This window comes from Electrona antarctica, assembly GCF_951216825.1.
Source record: "Electrona antarctica genome assembly, chromosome: 20".
In the NCBI taxonomy this organism is placed as follows: domain Eukaryota; kingdom Metazoa; phylum Chordata; class Actinopteri; order Myctophiformes; family Myctophidae; genus Electrona; species Electrona antarctica.
Window position 1 is genome coordinate 1,940,659 of NC_136801.1, and position 20,749 is coordinate 1,961,407.

General features: G+C 41.2%; 3 protein-coding genes across 3 annotated transcripts in view; 1 reads left to right on the forward strand and 2 right to left on the reverse strand.

Annotated features, from left to right (window-relative positions):
* Positions 1-1,383: 1,383 nt before the first annotated feature.
* LOC306912700 (peptidyl-prolyl cis-trans isomerase A-like) lies at positions 1,384-5,376 on the reverse strand. Its single transcript, XM_079489111.1, has 6 exons — positions 5,094-5,376; positions 4,518-4,548; positions 4,206-4,294; positions 3,640-3,736; positions 2,263-2,338; positions 1,384-1,749 (listed from the first exon to the last, which is right to left on the reverse strand). Exons 1-6 carry the CDS (start codon positions 5,247-5,249, stop codon positions 1,617-1,619), a joined length of 582 nt encoding a protein of 193 aa, XP_079345237.1. The 5' UTR covers positions 5,250-5,376; the 3' UTR covers positions 1,384-1,616.
* Positions 5,377-7,053: 1,677 nt separating this feature from the next.
* On the reverse strand, positions 7,054-11,359 carry LOC306913049 (peptidyl-prolyl cis-trans isomerase A-like). Its single transcript, XM_079489558.1, has 6 exons — positions 11,080-11,359; positions 10,181-10,211; positions 9,869-9,957; positions 9,300-9,396; positions 7,933-8,008; positions 7,054-7,419 (listed from the first exon to the last, which is right to left on the reverse strand). The coding sequence occupies exons 1-6, from the start codon at positions 11,233-11,235 to the stop codon at positions 7,287-7,289; spliced, it is 582 nt and encodes a 193-aa protein (XP_079345684.1). The 5' UTR covers positions 11,236-11,359; the 3' UTR covers positions 7,054-7,286.
* A 3,371-nt stretch (positions 11,360-14,730) lies between these two features.
* Positions 14,731-20,749, forward strand: part of vav3 (vav guanine nucleotide exchange factor 3) — a gene marked incomplete at both ends in the record, with an annotated part of 30,707 nt that continues 24,688 nt past the window's right edge. The window contains 2 exons of the mRNA XM_079489274.1: positions 14,731-14,763; positions 16,109-16,177. Coding sequence (XP_079345400.1) covers positions 14,731-14,763; positions 16,109-16,177 — 102 coding nt within the window. The remainder of the gene's footprint in view (positions 14,764-16,108; positions 16,178-20,749) is intronic.

Here is a 20,749-nt window from a genome sequence, read left to right on the forward strand (position 1 = left end):
CTAAATTAGTAGCTCATTGCTCAACACACGTATAATTAAAGGCATTTAAAATTACATAAAAAATGTTAATTTTCAGGATTCCAATTCAAAAATAGCAAAAAAATAATTAAAGATTTCAATTTGAAAATAGCAAAAATAGCCGATCTACAAGCTTTGAGCTTGTAGATCGGCTATTTTTGCTACGACAGTAATATATGGCCCTAGGGAGTGAGTGTGGAAATATAGTGGCCCTTGCCATCGTCAAAGTTGCCCACCCCTGCACTAGTGCAAAGACTGAAAATCTTAGATTAATATGGCAAAGGGATCTAGGATATGAAATAAGTGAAGAGAAATGGTCAAATATAATTTCCAACGTTGGGTGGGCCACTAGGGATATTAAAAGCAAATTTATACATTACAAAATGATACATAGATTCTACTATACCCCTGTGAAACTGTTTAGGATGGGCTTGGTGGAAGACAAGATGTGTTGGAAATGTAAAGGGGAAAATGGTACATTTTTACATGCTTTTTTGGGAATGTCCTGTGGTTATACCATTCTGGAAAGAGGTACTGGGGAAACTTGGAGAATAGATGGGGCTAATACTACCAGAATGCCCAAGGTTATGGCCTTCATTTATCAACCGTGCGTACGCCAAAATATGGGTGTACGCCGAATTTACCGCAATTTTCGGCATTTACGATTTGCGCCAACGTTTGAACTTGAGCCAAGACAAAAACCACGTATGGTCGGGAGCTGTCGTACGCTTTGTCCTCACCTGTTTTTCTGTCGTAGAACAGCGGAGCAGCATTGTTTGACCAGCTGAGAGGCTGTCACATGGGCATCTAAACATATGTATTCACTCCTAAAATGTTAATATAAAAGTATATGTATGTAGTATGTATGTAGGCCTATATGTGCTACATGTAAAAAAAGAAAAAAAAGAAAAAGGGAATAGGCCTACATCAACGATGTGTCTGTCATATGAAATTGGTAGGAGATTACCAACTTTACAAGCAGTTAAAATTGCGCAATTAAAACAATGTTGCAAGTTTTGATGCTTAAGCCATTTAAACAGTGTTTTGCATGAGCAAAACACTGTTATTTAATTCATTGTTCACATGCAGGTTCAGATTTTCGTTCACTAATATATTGTTGTAGGCTATATTAAATGAATAAATACTTTAATAATTTAATATAGGCTACAACAACTAACAACACACGGCAGGCGCGTAGCACGGATCCAATGATCGACTGGGCAAATTAGCATGGGGGAGAAACATGTTTTTCAGAAGACATTTTGTAGAATCGACCTCAGGTCTAAATGGGTTCAAACACGACCTGTACATTCTACCCAAGAATCCAAGAGGCAAAGCAAAGTCAAAAGAACAAAAGTACTGACATCGTCTCAAGGTCAACTTTATTAGTATATGTCCCAAATGGGTCAATTAATTTTTTACATGCATGTCCCTGTAAAGTTACTGTCAACCACCAGGGGGTGCTGCAGTGCACCCTGACCAAACAGTTGAGCCACTGTGTGACTGACAGTTTCACATTGAAGTCACAGTAGGGGGTGATATGAGGCCTCACATTAGGGGGTGATATGAGGCCTCACATTAGGGGGTGATATGAGGCCTCACATTTCTCCACAATCTGCGATCGTGATTTTCTTGGAGGTCTTCCCAGACACAGACCCATAAGACTCAATCTTCTTGATCACATCCATTCCTTCGACGACTTTGCCAAACACGACATGCTTTCCATCCAGCCTAAGGGAAGAATGAATCAGAAGATCAATGAAACTATTCCAACCTTTTTCTATAAAAATATGTTTTCATTAGAATTAAAAATGAGGCAGCAATCAAACACAAATGTTTGGTCAAACCATGTGACTCCCATTGGAATTGCATTGTGGCAGCCATTAACTCATTCTGGAAGGGAACCGCTTTGTGTTTTAATCATTATTTTATAGTTTAGCTATTGAAAAATAGCAGATCTACAAGCTTGTAGATCTGCCATTTTTGAAAAATTGTGAAAATGTGGTTGCAAATCTTTGAATATATATTCTTTCACAGCAAACATTTTTAACTCAAATCTTTGCTTCCCTGGAACATGTTTTCGGCCAATTACATACAATTCTGGGGGTCCTTGACATGAAAATGTTTGAGAACCACTGCTATAGAAACACGGGTTTTCAGAAAACTGTCATGACATTTTTTTAATTTCGATGTCACAGACAGAGCAGAGCACATGTGTTTGCTATGAGGCCCGAGTCTACATACCACGTTGCTGGCACTACGGTGATGAAGAACTGAGATCCATTAGAGTCTTTATCGGTGTTGGCCATGGACAAGAGTCCTGAGACACAGAGATAAGGAACTGTCAGTGGTGAAAAGTAACCAAGTAAATGTGCTCATGTAATGTACTAAGAAATACATTCAAATAAGACAACATTAAGAAAATATACAGGACTGCACTCAATGGCCTCAGTTACATGCCCAAAATGTATTCAGAATTAATTCATTCATTCCGAACAGAGATTCATGTTTACAAGTATTCCTATTCCTATTGTTTACAATGACCAATGCATTCATTCGGAATATAACTTTGGACTATAGAGATGGACATCGCATAACCGTTATCCCTTAAGAAATGACTAACCGACAAACACTTAACAGCTATTATCTGATAAAATACAATTTTGAAGCGCAGTCCCTGCAACCACTAACCTGACTCCGCCAGATGGGGCAGCAGAGAGTACACTGGGTTCCCCCCTCCTGCTCCCATCTGGGAACTCTCAGGCAGACTTGATGCCCGGCCACAAAACGGCCTGGCCAATCAGCTAGAAGCTGCTGCTAGAAGTTGCTAGAAGCTGCTGCTGATTGGCCAGGCCGCTTTGTGGCCTGGCCACAAACCATACCCTCCACCCGGAACAACCCAGAACTAAAAAAAAAAAAAACAATAGCGCATTTTATTATGGGGGGAAAAAAAACAAAGCATAAAGCACTATAGTCTACTAAGGGCAGACATGTGTAAAATAATACATGTTTTCCAAACTCCCAGTAGCATTCGGAATAAAGTGTTTATATGGTGATCTATACCAGGGGTTCTCAACATTTTTGGCCGGGGACCCCCGGAAATGCTTTGGCAATGTCTCGGGACCCCCGCCCCGCCCCCCAATATAAATTGACTGCTACAATAACCTTAATAATAGAGACAATACACCATAAATAAATACTGAAACCAGATATAATCATTAGGGAAGGTGTATGCATGTACTATATGTAAACTCTTCATTTCCATTTTCCAGCCATTCAGTTGCAAAAAAAATATATTTTATTTTTTTATATAATTTGGGGACCCCCCAAAATAATTTGGCGACCCCCCGAGGGGTCGCGACCCACGGGTTGAGAACCCCTGATCTATACCACCACCACTCCAGACCGGAATGAAAAGTCATTCGTAATGGGATATTCTATTCCAATTGAGGCGTTTACATGAGCATTTTTATTCTGATGACTGGAATTAATCCATTCCGAATGAATTTCTGCATGTAAATGAGGCCAGTGTGTCTTCAAGTGGAATACTACCCCAGGAGAACAGCGAGCGAGAGAACAGCCTTCATCTACCACTGAGCAAAGCTTAATTATACACTGTACCTTCTGCATCGTGCTTCAGAATGAAGTTCTCATCATTGAACTTGTCTCCATATATGGACTTTCCTCCAGTTCCGTCACCTTTGGTGAAATCCCCGCCCTTTAAAACATGAAAAACAACACTTTGACACCATGATATCCACAATGGAGGGTATGCGCATGCTTAATCCATTTTGGGCAGGAACCCTTTTTGGTGTTTTAAGCATTATGTTATACTTTAGCTATTTAAAAATAGGCTAGCTCATAGGTCTTGTAGGTCTGCTATTTTTGAAAAATCGTGAAAATGTGGCATCAGGGCTAAATGGGTTCAAGTGAATGGCACATCGAGTGGCACATCGAGTGGCAAAGCAACATGCAAAGTGAGTTTAACATCGTTTAATGCAATCAGATAGGACTTTTCTGTTTGGATGCATGGGTTGTCAAGGCCAGAAAGTAGGTTTTTTTGCCACTCAGTAGGCATTCCTGCATAACTTCCGGGTTTGATGATGATGTCACGCGCATACCCTCTATAGCATTGTGTGTGCTGGTTTAGTTTCCACTTATTGAGGATTCAAATCATGTCAGCTTACCTGCAACGTGAACTCAGGAATCACCATGTGGAAACTTGATCCCTTGTAACCAAAACCTTTCTCTCCAGTGCACAGCGCTCTGAAGTTCTCTGGGAGTAAAACAATAAAGATACAGATTCGATGTGTGTCAATAATGCTAAAAATAAGCCTGTGTTCCATTCAGGTAAAACAGACTTGCTAATGAGCTTGTTCTCAGTGGAAAGATTCTACAACACCAAATGCAACTGAATCTCCAATTATTAGCATCTGTTTGACCTTAACTCTCTCATGTCAACATGGCCATGTAGCGACAGCATAGCCTCGTAGAATTACCTGCTGTTTTGGGCACGACATCCGCGAACAACTGCAAGAATAAGAATTAAGATAAATTACAGCAAGTGGGAGTAAATACTGAAATTACTTTTTATTCCTACTGGCTACTTTGCACCGTAACAATATGCGACTACATTTGACTGAGGGACTGCCATTGGATTTTTTTTAATTAGTTTTTTCATGTCATATGAAAGCAGGGAATCATAGCTTCAAATTGACATATTGGTTGTTCAGTTTGACCCACTGGAGATAAGGCTTTATTGGCTTAATTATAGAGTAATGTCTTGCAGAAAACAGTTGTGAAAATAGGCTTGAAATGTTCACTTGTGGACTCTAAACATTACACCTAGCTACATGTTTAAGCATTTATTTCATATTTACATGTCGATTTCAGCTCCGACACTTATTTCAGACATGCTCTAGTATGTGAAGAGTCTGCCTGTGCCATTAACTCATTTTTTCTCCTCTGGTGAAAAGCTGGAGCTGGCAGTCTCAGTCAAATCTGGTCACATGTTATGCTTGTTTAGATTATTATGTAAGACTAAGAACTGAAGACATAATTATATACTCACTGACCTCAAAGGTTACTCTTCCTAATGGCTTGCCGTCTGCAGTGATGTAAAAGTAAACCTCTGGGTTAACACCGCTGGCCGCTGGGGTCCCACTGCTGCACATTAGTGTGGCGGCGAACGCCAACAAACATAGTTTGATCCGGTTCGATAATGAAAGCATCTCTGAAACTTATTAAACTGCCTACAAAAAAAAGTCACGTGTGTTCTCTACGCATGGATGAATGCAAGCAGCCCATAGAGTTAGATGTAGTCCTGTTAGAATGTTTGCCACCTGTTTTCTAAGGAGCATCTTATATACTGGGTGGAAAAACACACCCCCTTTATGTGGGGTTCACTTCCTCCACACAGCTGATTGTAATCACTTAACGAGCACCATGTGATCCCCATGCACACAGAGGTTCAGGGTTGAAACTGTAGCCACTAGTGCAGGGGTGGGCAACTGGCGGCCCGGGGGCCACATGCGGCCCCCACCTTCACTTAATGCGGCCCTCAGGTTAATGTCAGAATACTGATATAATATTGGTTTCAGTTGTTTACAATTCTACAGTATACATGCAAAACATGACCCGCTTTAATTACTTCAGTCTAAATTAGTAGCTCATTGCTCAACACACGTATAATTAAAGGCATTTAAAATTACATAAAAAATGTTAATTTTCAGGATTCCAATTCAAAAATAGCAAAAAAATAATTAAAGATTTCAATTTGAAAATAGCAAAAATAGCCGATCTACAAGCTTTGAGCTTGTAGATCGGCTATTTTTGCTACGACAGTAATATATGGCCCTAGGGAGTGAGTGTGGAAATATAGTGGCCCTTGCCATCGTCAAAGTTGCCCACCCCTGCACTAGTGCAAAGACTGAAAATCTTAGATTAATATGGCAAAGGGATCTAGGATATGAAATAAGTGAAGAGAAATGGTCAAATATAATTTCCAACGTTGGGTGGGCCACTAGGGATATTAAAAGCAAATTTATACATTACAAAATGATACATAGATTCTACTATACCCCTGTGAAACTGTTTAGGATGGGCTTGGTGGAAGACAAGATGTGTTGGAAATGTAAAGGGGAAAATGGTACATTTTTACATGCTTTTTTGGGAATGTCCTGTGGTTATACCATTCTGGAAAGAGGTACTGGGGAAACTTGGAGAATAGATGGGGCTAATACTACCAGAATGCCCAAGGTTATGGCCTTCATTTATCAACCGTGCGTACGCCAAAATATGGGTGTACGCCGAATTTACCGCAATTTGGCATTTACGATTTGCGCCAACGTTTGAATTTGAACTTGAGCCAAGACAAAAACCACGTATGGTCGGGAGCTGTCGTACGCTTTGTCCTCACCTGTTTTTCTGTCGTAGAACAGCGGAGCAGCATTGTTTGACCAGCTGAGAGGCTGTCACATGGGCATCTAAACATATGTATTCACTCCTAAAATGTTAATATAAAAGTATATGTATGTAGTATGTATGTAGGCCTATATGTGCTACATGTAAAAAAAAGAAAAAGGGAATAGGCCTACATCAACGATGTGTCTGTGTCATATGAAATTGGTAGGAGATTACCAACTTTACAAGCAGTTAAAATTGCGCAATTAAAACAATGTTGCAAGTTTTGATGCTTAAGCCATTTAAACAGTGTTTTGCATGAGCAAAACACTGTTATTTAATTCATTGTTCACATGCAGGTTCAGATTTTCGTTCACTAATATATTGTTGTAGGCTATATTAAATGAAAATACTTTAATAATTTAATATAGGCTACAACAACTAACAACACACGGCAGGCGCGTAGCACGGATCCAATGATCGACTGGGCAAATTAGCATGGGGGAGAAACATGTTTTTCAGAAGACATTTTGTAGAATCGACCTCAGGTCTAAATGGGTTCAAACACGACCTGTACATTCTACCCAAGAATCCAAGAGGCAAAGCAAAGTCAAAAGAACAAAAGTACTGACATCGTCTCAAGGTCAACTTTATTAGTATATGTCCCAAATGGGTCAATTAATTTTTTACATGCATGTCCCTGTAAAGTTACTGTCAACCACCAGGGGGTGCTGCAGTGCACCCTGACCAAACAGTTGAGCCACTGTGTGACTGACAGTTTCACATTGAAGTCACAGTAGGGGGTGATATGAGGCCTCACATTAGGGGGTGATATGAGGCCTCACATTAGGGGGTGATATGAGGCCTCACATTTCTCCACAATCTGCGATCGTGATTTTCTTGGAGGTCTTCCCAGACACAGACCCATAAGACTCAATCTTCTTGATCACATCCATTCCTTCGACGACTTTGCCAAACACGACATGCTTTCCATCCAGCCTAAGGGAAGAATGAATCAGAAGATCAATGAAACTATTCCAACCTTTTTCTATAAAAATATGTTTTCATTAGAATTAAAAATGAGGCAGCAATCAAACACAAATGTTTGGTCAAACCATGTGACTCCCATTGGAATTGCATTGTGGCAGCCATTAACTCATTCTGGAAGGGAACCGCTTTGTGTTTTAATCATTATTTTATAGTTTAGCTATTGAAAAATAGCAGATCTACAAGCTTGTAGATCTGCCATTTTTGAAAAATTGTGAAAATGTGGTTGCAAATCTTTGAATATATATTCTTTCACAGCGAACATTTTTAACTCAAATCTTTGCTTCCCTGGAACATGTTTTCGGCCAATTACATACAATTCTGGGGGTCCTTGACATGAAAATGTTTGAGAACCACTGCTATAGAATCACGGGTTTTCAGAAAACTGTCATGACATTTTTTTAATTTCGATGTCACAGACAGAGCAGAGCACATGTGTTTGCTATGAGGCCCGAGTCTACATACCACGTTGCTGGCACTACGGTGATGAAGAACTGAGATCCATTAGAGTCTTTATCGGTGTTGGCCATGGACAAGAGTCCTGAGACACAGAGATAAGGAACTGTCAGTGGTGAAAAGTAACCAAGTAAATGTGCTCATGTAATGTACTAAGAAATACATTCAAATAAGACAACATTAAGAAAATATACAGGACTGCACTCAATGGCCTCAGTTACATGCCCAAAATGTATTCAGAATTAATTCATTCATTCCGAACAGAGATTCATGTTTACAAGTATTCCTATTCCTCAATTGTTTACAATGACCAATGCATTCATTCGGAATATAACTTTGGACTATAGAGATGGACATCGCATAACCGTTATCCCTTAAGAAATGACTAACCGACAAACACTTAACAGCTATTATCTGATAAAATACAATTTTGAAGCGCAGTCCCTGCAACCACTAACCTGACTCCGCCAGATGGGGCAGCAGAGAGTACACTGGGTTCCCCCCTCCTGCTCCCATCTGGGAACTCTCAGGCAGACTTGATGCCCGGCCACAAAACGGCCTGGCCAATCAGCTAGAAGCTGCTGCTAGAAGCTGCTGCTGATTGGCCAGGCCGCTTTGTGGCCTGGCCACAAACCATACCCTCCACCCGGAACAACCCAGAACTAAAAAAAAAAACAATAGCGCATTTTATTATGGGGGGAAAAAAAACAAAGCATAAAGCACTATAGTCTACTAAGGGCAGACATGTGTAAAATACTACATGTTTTCCAAACTCCCAGTAGCATTCGGAATAAAGTGTTTATATGGTGATCTATACCAGGGGTTCTCAACATTTTTGGCCGGGGACCCCCGGAAATGCTTTGGCAATGTCTCGGGACCCCCGCCCCGCCCCCCAATATAAATTGACTGCTACAATAACCTTAATAATAGAGACAATACACCATAAATAAATACTGAAACCAGATATCATCATTAGGGAAGGTGTATGCATGTACTATATGTAAACTCTTCATTTCCATTTTCCAGCCATTCAGTTGCAAAAAAAATATATTTTATTTTTTTATATAATTTGGGGACCCCCCAAAATAATTTGGCGACCCCCCCGAGGGGTCGCGACCCACGGGTTGAGAACCCCTGATCTATACCACCACCACTCCAGACCGGAATGAAAAGTCATTCGTAATGGGATATTCTATTCCAATTGAGGCGTTTACATGAGCATTTTTATTCTGATGACTGGAATTAATCCATTCCGAATGAATTTCTGCATGTAAATGAGGCCAGTGTGTCTTCAAGTGGAATACTACCCCAGGAGAACAGCGAGCGAGAGAACCGCCTTCATCTACCACTGAGCAAAGCTTAATTATACACTGTACCTTCTGCATCGTGCTTCAGAATGAAGTTCTCATCATTGAACTTGTCTCCATATATGGACTTTCCTCCAGTTCCGTCACCTTTGGTGAAATCCCCGCCCTTTAAAACAACACTTTGACACCATGATATCCACAATGGAGGGTATGCGCATGCTTAATCCATTTTGGGCAGGAACCCTTTTTGGTGTTTTAAGCATTATGTTATACTTTAGCCATTTAAAAATAGGCTAGCTCATAGGTCTTGTAGGTCTGCTATTTTTGGAAAATCGTGAAAATGTGGCATCAGGGCTAAATGGGTTCAAGTGAATGGCACATCGAGTGGCACATCGAGTGGCACATCGAGTGGCAAAGCAACATGCAAAGTGAGTTTAACATCGTTTAATGCAATCAGATAGGACTTTTCTGTTTGGATGCATGGGTTGTCAAGGCCAGAAAGTAGGTTTTTTTGCCACTCAGTAGGCATTCCTGCATAACTTCCGGGTTTGATGATGATGTCACGCGCATACCCTCTATAGCATTGTGTGTGCTGGTTTAGTTTCCACTTATTGAGGATTCAAATCATGTCAGCTTACCTGCAACGTGAACTCAGGAATCACCATGTGGAAACTTGATCCCTTGTAACCAAAACCTTTCTCTCCAGTGCACAGCGCTCTGAAGTTCTCTGGGAGTAAAACAATAAAGATACAGATTCGATGTGTGTCAATAATGCTAAAAATAAGCCTGTGTTCCATTCAGGTAAAACAGACTTGCTAATGAGCTTGTTCTCAGTGGAAAGATTCTACAACACCAAATGCAACTGAATCTCCAATTATTAGCATCTGTTTGACCTTAACTCTCTCATGTCAACATGGCCATGTAGCGACAGCATAGCCTCGTAGAATTACCTGCTGTTTTGGGCACGACATCCGCGAACAACTGCAAGAATAAGAATTAAGATAAATTACAGCAAGTGGGAGTAAATACTGAAATTACTTTTTATTCCTACTGGCTACTTTGCACCGTAACAATATGCGACTACATTTGACTGAGGGACTGCCATTGGATTTTTTTGAATTTGTTTTTTCATGTGAAAGCAGGGAATCATAGCTTCAAATTGACATATTGGTTGTTCAGTTTGACCCACTGGAGATATGGCTTTATTGGCTTAATTATAGAGTAATGTCTTGCAGAAAACAGAGTTGTGAAAATAGGCTTGAAATGTTCACTTGTGGACTCTAAGATTACACCTAGCTACATGTTTAAGCATTTATTTCATATTTACATGTCGATTTCAGCTCCGACACTTATTTCAGACATGCTCTAGTATGTGAAGAGTCTGCCTGTGCCATTAACTCATTTTTTCTCCTCTGGTGAAAAGCTGGAGCTGGCAGTCTGTCAAATCTGGTCACATGTTATCAGGCCCGCGGGAAGTACTTTACACTCGCAGGGGCTGAGCGTCTAGTAGGGGGTGCGCGCGCTATGCGCGCACCGCGAAAATGCGCGTGCATCATGCACGCGCATTTTTGCGCATTTTCACGCGCAAACGTGGCCTTTACTTTCCCTCTCCACACGCAAGTTATATGAACGAACTGACACAGGCAATTAACCAGGATAAGGTGCCAATACTGTGATACAGCATATTGTTTCAAGGATGTCCCCTCCTGTTCGAGGGGGGGCTGTGCCTGGGGGGGAGGGGGTGCTACAGCCCCCCCAGCACCCCTACTTCCCTCAGCCATGCATGTTATGCTTGTTTAGATTATTATAGAAGACTAAGAACTGAAGACATAATTATATACTCACTGACCTCAAAGGTTACTCTTCCTAATGGCTCGCCGTCTGCAGTGATGTCAAAGTACACCTCTGGGTTAACACCGCTGGCCGCTGGGGTCCCACTGCTGCACATTAGTGTGGCGGCGAACGCCAACAAACATAGTTTGATCCGGTTCGATAATGAAAGCATCTCTGAAACTTATTAAACTGCCTACAAAAAAAAGTCACGTGTGTGTTCTCTACGCATGGATGAATGCAAGCAGCCCATAGAGTTAGATGTAGTCCTGTTAGAATGTTTGCCACCTGTTTTCTAAGGAGCATCTTATATACTGGGTGGAAAAACACACCCCCTTTATGTGGGGTTCACTTCCTCCACACAGCTGATTGTAATCACTTAACGAGCACCATGTGATCCCCATGCACACAGAGGTTCAGGGTTGAAACAGTAGCCACTAGTGCAGGGGTGGGCAACTGGCGGCCCGGGGGCCACATGCGGCCCCCACCTTCACTTAATGCGGCCCTCAGGTTAATGTCAGAATACTGATATAATATTGGTTTCAGCTGTTTACAATTCCACAACATGCAAACATAACCCGCTTTAATTACTTCAGTCTAAATTAGTAGCTCATTGCTCAACACAAATATAATTAAAGGCATTTGAAATTACATACAAATGTTAATTTTCAGGATTCCAATTTAAAAATAGCAAAACAATAATTGAAGTTTTCAATTAGCAAAAATAGCCGATCTACAAGCTCAAAACGCGTCGCAGCGCGACGTGTTTTGAGCTTGTAGATCGGCTATTTTTGCTACGACAGTAATATATGGCCCTAGGGAGTGAGTGTGGAAATATAGTGGCCCTTGCCATCAAAGTTGCCCACCCCTGCACTAGTGCAAAGACTGAAAATCTTAGATTAATATGGCAAAGGGATCTAGGATATGAAATAAGTGAAGAGAAATGGTCAAATATAATTTCCAAAGTTGGGTGGGCCACTAGGGATATTAAAAGCAAATTTATACATTACAAAATGATACATAGATTCTACTATACCCCTGTGAAACTGTTTAGGATGGGCTTGGTGGAAGACAAGATGTGTTGGAAATGTAAAGGGGAAAATGGTACATTTTTACATGCTTTTTTGGGAATGTCCTGTGGTTATACCATTCTGGAAAGAGGTACTGGGGAAACTTGGAGAATGGATGGGGCTAATACTACCAGAATGCCCAAGGTTATGTCTCTTGGGAGATCGCACAGTGCTGCCACAGGGGGTCACCAAGGCACAACATGCATTAGTGACTGCAGGTCTTATTACTGCAGCCAGGTTGATATTGAGAAACTGGAAGAGCTCTGCTACGCCAGAGATCACAGACTGGACCCAACTTATGACGGAAACTGCATCCTTCGAATACTCAATTGCCAGGAGGAACAATGTCAAAGGAAAGTTCCATGAAATATGGGACTACTTTTATTTGTATATTGAAGGATGGTTGCATTAACAATTTGTAATTGGTAATACATTACAGATGATATAATCACTCAACAACAGAATATGGAGGGGTGTTGTCCATTGGGGTTTTTCTTTTGGGACTGCTAGTTGTTTTGTTTTTTGTTTTTCTTGTCTCTTTCTTTTGTGTAAGTCATGTGTATATTGTATGCTTTATTGTAAAATCAATAAAGAAACAGTAGCCACTAAGGAGTATGATGAAAGGAATAGAAGGGAAGAACGATTACCATTACAAGGCTTAGGGTGCAGGGCTAAGGGTGCAGGGCTTAGGGTGCAGGGCCACACTGGGTTAAACAGCACCCTTTACACCCATTACAAGGCTAAGGGTGCAGGGCCACACTGGGTTAAACAGCACCCTTTACACCCATTACAAGGCTAAGGGTGCAGGGCCACACTGGGTTAAACAGCACCCTTTACACCCATTACAAGGCTAAGGGTGCAGGGCCACACTGGGTTAAACAGCACCCTTTACACCCATTACAAGGCTAAGGGTGCAGGGCCACACTGGGTTAAACAGCACCCTTTACACCCATTACAAGGCTTAGGGTGCAGGGCCACACTGGGTTAAACAGCACCCTTTACCATTACAAGGCTAAGGGTGCAGGGCCACACTGGGTTAAACAGCACCCTTTACACCCATTACAAGGCTTAGGGTGCAGGGCCACACTGGGTTAAACAGCACCCTTTACACCCATTACAAGGCTAAGGGTGCAGGGCCACACTGGGTTAAACAGCACCCTTTACACCCATTACAAGGCTAAGGGTGCAGGGCCACACTGGGTTAAACAGCACCCTTTACACCCATTACAAGGCTAAGGGTGCAGGGCCACACTGGGTTAAACAGCACCCTTTACACCCATTACAAGGCTAAGGGTGCAGGGCCACACTGGGTTAAACAGCACCCTTTACCATTACAAGGCTAAGGGTGCAGGGCCACACTGGGTTAAACAGCACCCTTTACACCCATTACAAGGCTAAGGGTGCAGGGCCACACTGGGTTAAACAGCACCCTTTACCATTACAAGGCTAAGGGTGCAGGGCCACACTGGGTTAAACAGCACCCTTTACACCCATTACAAGGCTAAGGGTGCAGGGCCACACTGGGTTAAACAGCACCCTTTACCATTACAAGGCTAAGGGTGCAGGGCCACACTGGGTTAAACAGCACCCTTTACACCCATTACAAGGCTAAGGGTGCAGGGCCACACTGGGTTAAACAGCACCCTTAAACACCCATTACAAGGCTAAGGGTGCAGGGCTTAGGGTGCAGGGCTAAGGGTGCAGGGCTTAGGGTGCAGGGCTTAGGGTGCAGGGCCACACTGGGTTAAACAGCACCCTTTTTAACGATGGGTAAGGCAGAGAGCAATACATGTGGAAGTTGTGGGGAAATAGAAAATGTTGAGCACATTTTACTGAACTGTGATAGGTACATAGAGGAAGGGCGACTGTGGCTCAGGAGGTAGAGCAGGTCGTCCAATGATCCATGGGTCGGCGGTTCGAATCCCGGCTCCTCCTGTCTACATGTCGAAGTGTCCTTGGGCAAAACACTGAACCCCTAATTGCTCCCGGTGTGCTGGTTGGTACCTTGCATGGCCTCCGCTGCAATCGGTGTATGAATGTGTGTGTGAATGGGTGAATGTAATGCACAATCTATGTAAAGCGCATTGGATAAAGGCGCTATATAAATGCACCATTTAGGAAAGAGCACAATAGAAAGACAAAGTTAATGATGCAGGACGGGAATGGGAGTTGTCAGGGATTCTTGGAGCAGAGGGAAAGGGTGTAGCTATGGTGAGGAAGGCACTGTTTACATGCTATGGTGAGGAAGGCACTGTTTACATGCTATGGTGAGGAAGGCACTGTTTACATGCTATGGTGAGGAAGGCACTGTTTACATGCTATGGTGAGGAAGGCACTGTTTACATGCTATGGTGAGGAAGGCACTGTTTACATGCTATGGTGAGGAAGGCACTGTTTAAATTTTTATACACTACAAACCTGAGTAGTATAGGATCTAACTAGCACTAGAACATTGACATGATGTTGCACAAATGCACACTCTTGTACAGTAGGTGGCGGTAATGCACCTTTACGTTGGTTTGCGATCCGCCAAAAAACTCAGAGAAGAAGGTTCAGGGTTGGCTTGTTCTTCCTGTAAAGTCACAGGTGGTTTCTCAAACATGTCCATGTCAAGGATCCCTAAACTGATACAGGTAGCCTATGTATGAATTCCTGTTCTGTTCTTTGGCTATATAGAAGTGTCTATTTGTATGTCTCTAAATGTTTTGATGAATTGAACAAGGTGGACCCTCTTGTAAACAAGTGCAATGCTTTATTGGGTCGTCCACTCACAGTTAACAGTCTTTGTATTAAGTTGTGCTTGAAATGTATTGTAATTCTGCAAACTGTTAATAAATATTTCAATCAAATCAATCAATCAGTGTTGAATTGGTAGATATAAGGTAAAATAAATGCATTTTAGTCGACTACATCAACTGTAGATTTAGTTGACTAAAATGTAGACATTTGAGATGACTAAAATATGACAAAGTAAATGGAATTTTATTCAAATGACTATGACTAAAACTAAATTAAATGTTGCTGTCAAAGACAACAATGATTATGTATTTGGCTGTGGACCACCATTAAAAACAAGAGACATTTTGTAGTGTTCATTTATGTTAAATATACAGATGATTCAACAGCTAAGCAAGATTTCAATTCATTTTAAACAGCGCAGATCTACAAGCTCACAGCCGGACCTAGCCGCAATTTGCAACTCTAGATTTTTTTATTATGGGATGAATCTAGAGTTGCAATACCCTGCATTGACTCCCCACTCATCCATTTGCGTTTGCGATCTGCTTGTCTTAAACAACCTTAAACTCACCAACATTGCAGCTGTAGTCCAAGCTTGAATTATCCTCTTTCAATCTGCCGAGCTTGTTTTTCATTAAAATCCCCCGTAGAGACATGTTATGAGCTACTTTCTGTCAAGAAGAAGAAATGTTGGAGTTTGGAAGCGCTCGTTTTTTATTAAGGGATCGCGCTGCTGCCTTCAGTGACTTACGACGAGCGCTTCCAAACTCCAGCATAATAATCACTTGCACAGAATTTCTTGACAGAAAGTAGCTCATAACATGTCTACGGGGGATTTTTATGAAAAACAAGCTCGGCAGATTGAAAGAGGATAATTCAAGCTTGGACTACAGCTGCAGTGTTGGTGAGTTTAACGTCGTTTAAGACAAGCAGATCGCAAACGCAAATGGATGAGTGGGGAGTCAATGGAGGGTATTGCAACTCTAGATTCATCCCATTATAAAAAAAGTTGCAAATTGCGGCTAAGCCGGACCCCACTTTTGAGAAGATTTATAATACTCCGTCAGTTGCTTAAAATAACTGATTTTCAAGTTAACAATCTGTTCTTTTCGGCAAGCTTATGAAAGTTATGAACTATAGGCCCTGCATGTGGTCTGGTCTCCCATATAGGTTTTACCATAAGGTTTTTTACTACAGTTGTGCTGTTTCTGACCATGTTTTGTCGGGTTTCATTAACAGGAGTTGGTGAAACACACATGCGACCCCGCTGACAAGAGGAACCTGAGGGGTGCGCTGGACGCCATGAAGGTGAGTGAGATGGGATCATGTCTTTACCTAGTGAGATGGATCATGTCTTTACCTAGTGAGATGGATCATGTCTTTACCTAGTGAGATGGATCATGTCTTTACCTAGTGAGATGGGATCATGTCTTTACCTAGTGAGATGGATCATGTCTTTACCTAGTGAGATGGATCATGTCTTTACCTAGTGAGATGGATCATGTCTTTACCTAGTGAGATGGATCATGTCTTTACCTAGTGAGATGGATCATGTCTTTACCTAGTCCCGCGTGGCCAGACTGTTGCCTCTCGCAATGTTCAAACGCTGGAGTCTGGAGCAACGGAAGCTCTGATCATGAGTAAAATATAAATGCTTCCGTCATACAGTCTGGAGCAACGGAAGCTCTGATCATGAGTAAAATATAAATGCTTCCGTCATACAGTCTGGAGCAACGGAAGCTCTGATCATGAGTAAAATATAAATGCTTCCGTCATACAGTCTGGAGCAACGGAAGCTCTGATCATGAGTAAAATATAAATGCTTCCGTCATACAGTCTGGAGCAACGGAAGCTCTGATCATGAGTAAAATATAAATGCTTCCGTCATACAGTCTGGAGCAACGGAAGCTCTGATCATGAGTACAATATAAATGCTTCCGTCGTACAGTCTGGAGCAACGGAAGCTCTGATCATGAGTAAAATATAAATGCTTCCGTCATACAGTCTGGAGCAACGGAAGCTCTGATCATGAGTAAAATATAAATGCTTCCGTCATACAGTGTGGAGCAACGGAAGCTCTGATCATGAGTAAAATATAAATGCTTCCGTCATACAGTCTGGAGCAACGGAAGCTCTGATAATGAGTAAAATATAAATGCTTCCGTCGTACAGTCTGGAGCAACGGAAGCTCTGATAATGAGTAAAATATAAATGCTTCCGTCATACAGTCTGGAGCAACGGAAGCTCTGATCATGAGTAAAATATAAATGCTTCCGTCATACAGTCTGGAGCAACGGAAGCTCTGATCACGAGAAAAATATAAATGCTTCCGTCATACAGTCTGGAGCAACGGAAGCTCTGATAATGAGTAAAATATAAATGCTTCCGTCGTACAGTCTGGAGCAACGGAAGCTCTGATAATGAGTAAAATATAAATGCTTCCGTCATACAGTCTGGAGCAACGGAAGCTCTGATCATGAGTAAAATATAAATGCTTCCGTCATACAGCCTGGAGCAACGGAAGCTCTGATCATGAGTAAAATATAAATGCTTCCGTCTTCAGTCTGGAGCAACGGAAGCTCTGATCATGAGTAAAATATAAATGCTTCCGTCATACAGTCTGGAGCAACGGAAGCTCTGATCATGAGTCAAATATAAATGCTTCCGTCGTACAGTCTGGAGCAACGGAAGCTCTGATCATGAGTACAATATAAATGCTTCCGTCATACAGTCTGGAGCAACGGAAGCTCTGATCATGAGTAAAATATAAATGCTTCCGTCATACAGTCTGGAGCAACGGAAGCTCTGATCATGAGCAAAGGTTCATGCACCATTTTTCTTCCTTGTTACTCCCTAATCACAGACTGTCACAGGCTATACATTCATGAGCTGGACAAAACAAATCTAGTTTTCACACACATTTTAACCATTTATTTATGTCCACACAAAGGAGATGCATACAAGGACACAAATAGTAAAGGTGCAGCAGAATTACACTTACAAAATCATGGCATGTGTTTTCATGGTTTCATGGTTTCAATAGGCATACGCACGCACGCACGCACGCACGCACGCGATGGCTTACATTAGCCTTGCGACGCCGCTGGAGATGATTCATATCGGTTTCTTCCTCCAAATGGCCTTTTATCATCTTCTAATTGTGTTGCTAGTTGAAGGCAACGACCGACGAGACACATTCATTACCGTCGCTCTCTCTGTGCCATGATTTGCGGTTTTAACCCATTCAGGACGGTATAACTCCTTTTGGTGTTTTAAGCATTATGTTATACTTTAGCTATTGGAAAATAGCAGATCTACAAGCTCGTAGCGCGCCACCGAGTGCCGCGCTATGAGCTTGTAGGTCTGCTATTTTTTTTAAATCGTGAAAATGTGGCGCAAATCCTTGAATATATATTATTTCAGAGCAGAACGTTTTTAACTCAAATCTTTGCTCCTGGGCGGGGAGGGGGGGTTCCTGGAACAACATATTTTCAGGTGGGGGTCCGCGGCCAAATACAGATCATTCTGGGGGTCCTTGACATGAAATAGTTTGAGCAGAACTGACATAGAAACATGGGTTTTTCAGAAAACTGTCGGGACATTTTTTTTAAAGAATCGGCCTCTGGTCTAAATGGATTAACAAGCCGCCGTAACTCTCTCTCTCTCCACTTCTCAGGGACGTTTTTTAACACGTTTAAACCTGGAACGCATCTGTGTCATTAGAGCTAAAAATAAATAAATAATAATAAATAATTGTATACTTTGTCTATATGCAAAAATAGCAAATATACAAGCTCATAGCTTGTATATATGGAGCCTGTATATGAGCTTGTAGAGCCGCTATTTTTATTTTATTTCTTTAATCTTGACATTTTAATCATGCTTCTTGGTGTCATTAACCACTTTTAACCACTATTTTATATGCTTTGGCTTTTTTTTTTAAAAACAGCAGATCTACAAGCTCATAGCGCATCACTTCATGCCACGCTATGAGCTTGTAGATCTGCTATTTGTTTTTGAAAGTCGTTAACATCTGTGCAAATTTCTTACAGCAAATATTTGTAACTCAGGTCTTTGGTTCGGGTCGGTCCCTGGAACAGCATTGTTTTTGAGATGGGGTCCGCAAAAGCCAAATAGTACATATCATTTTGGGGGGTCATTGGCATGAAAAACGTTTGAGCACCACTGAATCACCACTGATATAGAAAGATCGTTTTTTCAGAAAACTGTTGGGATTTAGAAGACATTTTTTTAGAATGGGTTCCTCAGGTCTGAACGGTTTAAACCATTTAGGCCTGACATCGAAATTTAAGAAATGTTTTCTAAATGATGTCAATTTTCTGAAAAACCTCATGTTTCTATATCAGTGGTGCTCAATATTTCATGTCAAGGATCCCAAAAATTATATGTAATTGGCCGCCGACCCCCCATCTGAAAATATGTTGTTCCAGTGACCCCCCCCAGATGCAAAGATTTGAGTTAAAAACGCTCTGAAAGAATATATTCAAAGATTTGTGCCACATTTTCAAGATTTTTCAAAAAAATAGCAGACCTACAAGCTCGTAGCGCGGCACTCGGTGCCGCGCTATGAGCTTGTAGATCTGCTATTTTTCAATAGCTAAAGTATAACATAATGCTTTAAAAGTTAAAACACCAAAAGGCGTTCCCGTTCAGAACGGTTTAAACACACAGCGATATAAAAGGACTGTTCTGCCGTTGTGGATCAGACCAAGGCCTCCTTCAGTACCAAATGGATTTCCATCTCAAATTATGTGGAGGGTTTGTTTGGAGAACAAAAAGCCTTCAACGTCTGGTTGAATCTCACTGTTCTGCCATTATTATTTCTCAAAGGTCTGCGCGGTTCCGTGTCTGTCTCAATGTTCCTGTTTCTCCTTCTTCTTCTCAGATAAGAATTTGTGACCAAATTTGACTGAGGGACTGCCATTGTATTCTTTTGAATTTTTCGTTTTTTCATATCATGTGAAAGCAGGGAATCATAGCTTCAAATTGACATGTTGGTTGTTCAGTTTGACCCACCAGTTTTGGAGATATGGCTTATAGAGTAATGTCTTGCAGAGAAACAGCGAGTTGAGAAAACGGGCTTGAAAGGTTCACTTCTGTGGACTCTAACATTACACCTATAGCTACATGTTTAAGCATTTATTTCATATTTACATGTCTTCTGTGGACTCTAACATTACACCTAGCTACATGTTTAAGCATTTATTTCATATTTACATGTCTTCTGTGGACTCTAACATTACACCTATAGCTACATGTTTAAGCATTTATTTCATATTTACATGTCTTCTGTGGACTCTAACATTACACCTAGCTACATGTTTAAGCATTTATTTCATATTTACATGTCTTCTGTGGACTATAACATTACACCTAGCTACATGTTTAAGCATTTATTTCATATTTACATGTCTTCTGTGGACTCTAACATTACACCTAGCTACATGTTTAAGCATTTATTTCATATTTACATGTCTTCTGTGGACTCTAACATTACACCTAGCTACATGTTTAAGCATTTATTTCATATTTACATGTCTTCTGTGGACTCTAACATTACACCTAGCTACATGTTTAAGCATTTATTTCATATTTACATGTCTTCTGTGGACTCTAACATTACACCTAGCTACATGTTTAAGCATTTATCTCATATTTACATGTCTTCTGTGGTCTCTAACATTACACCTATAGCTACATGTGAAGAGTCTGCCTGTGCTATTAACTCATTTTGAAAACACCTCTGGTGTAAAGCTGGAAAGTCTCTCAGTCAAATCTGGTCACAAATATTTCAGTCGTGATGTTCTATTTAGCTTTATTTCCTGTATCTCTCCATCGTCATCATCTTATCATCTCATT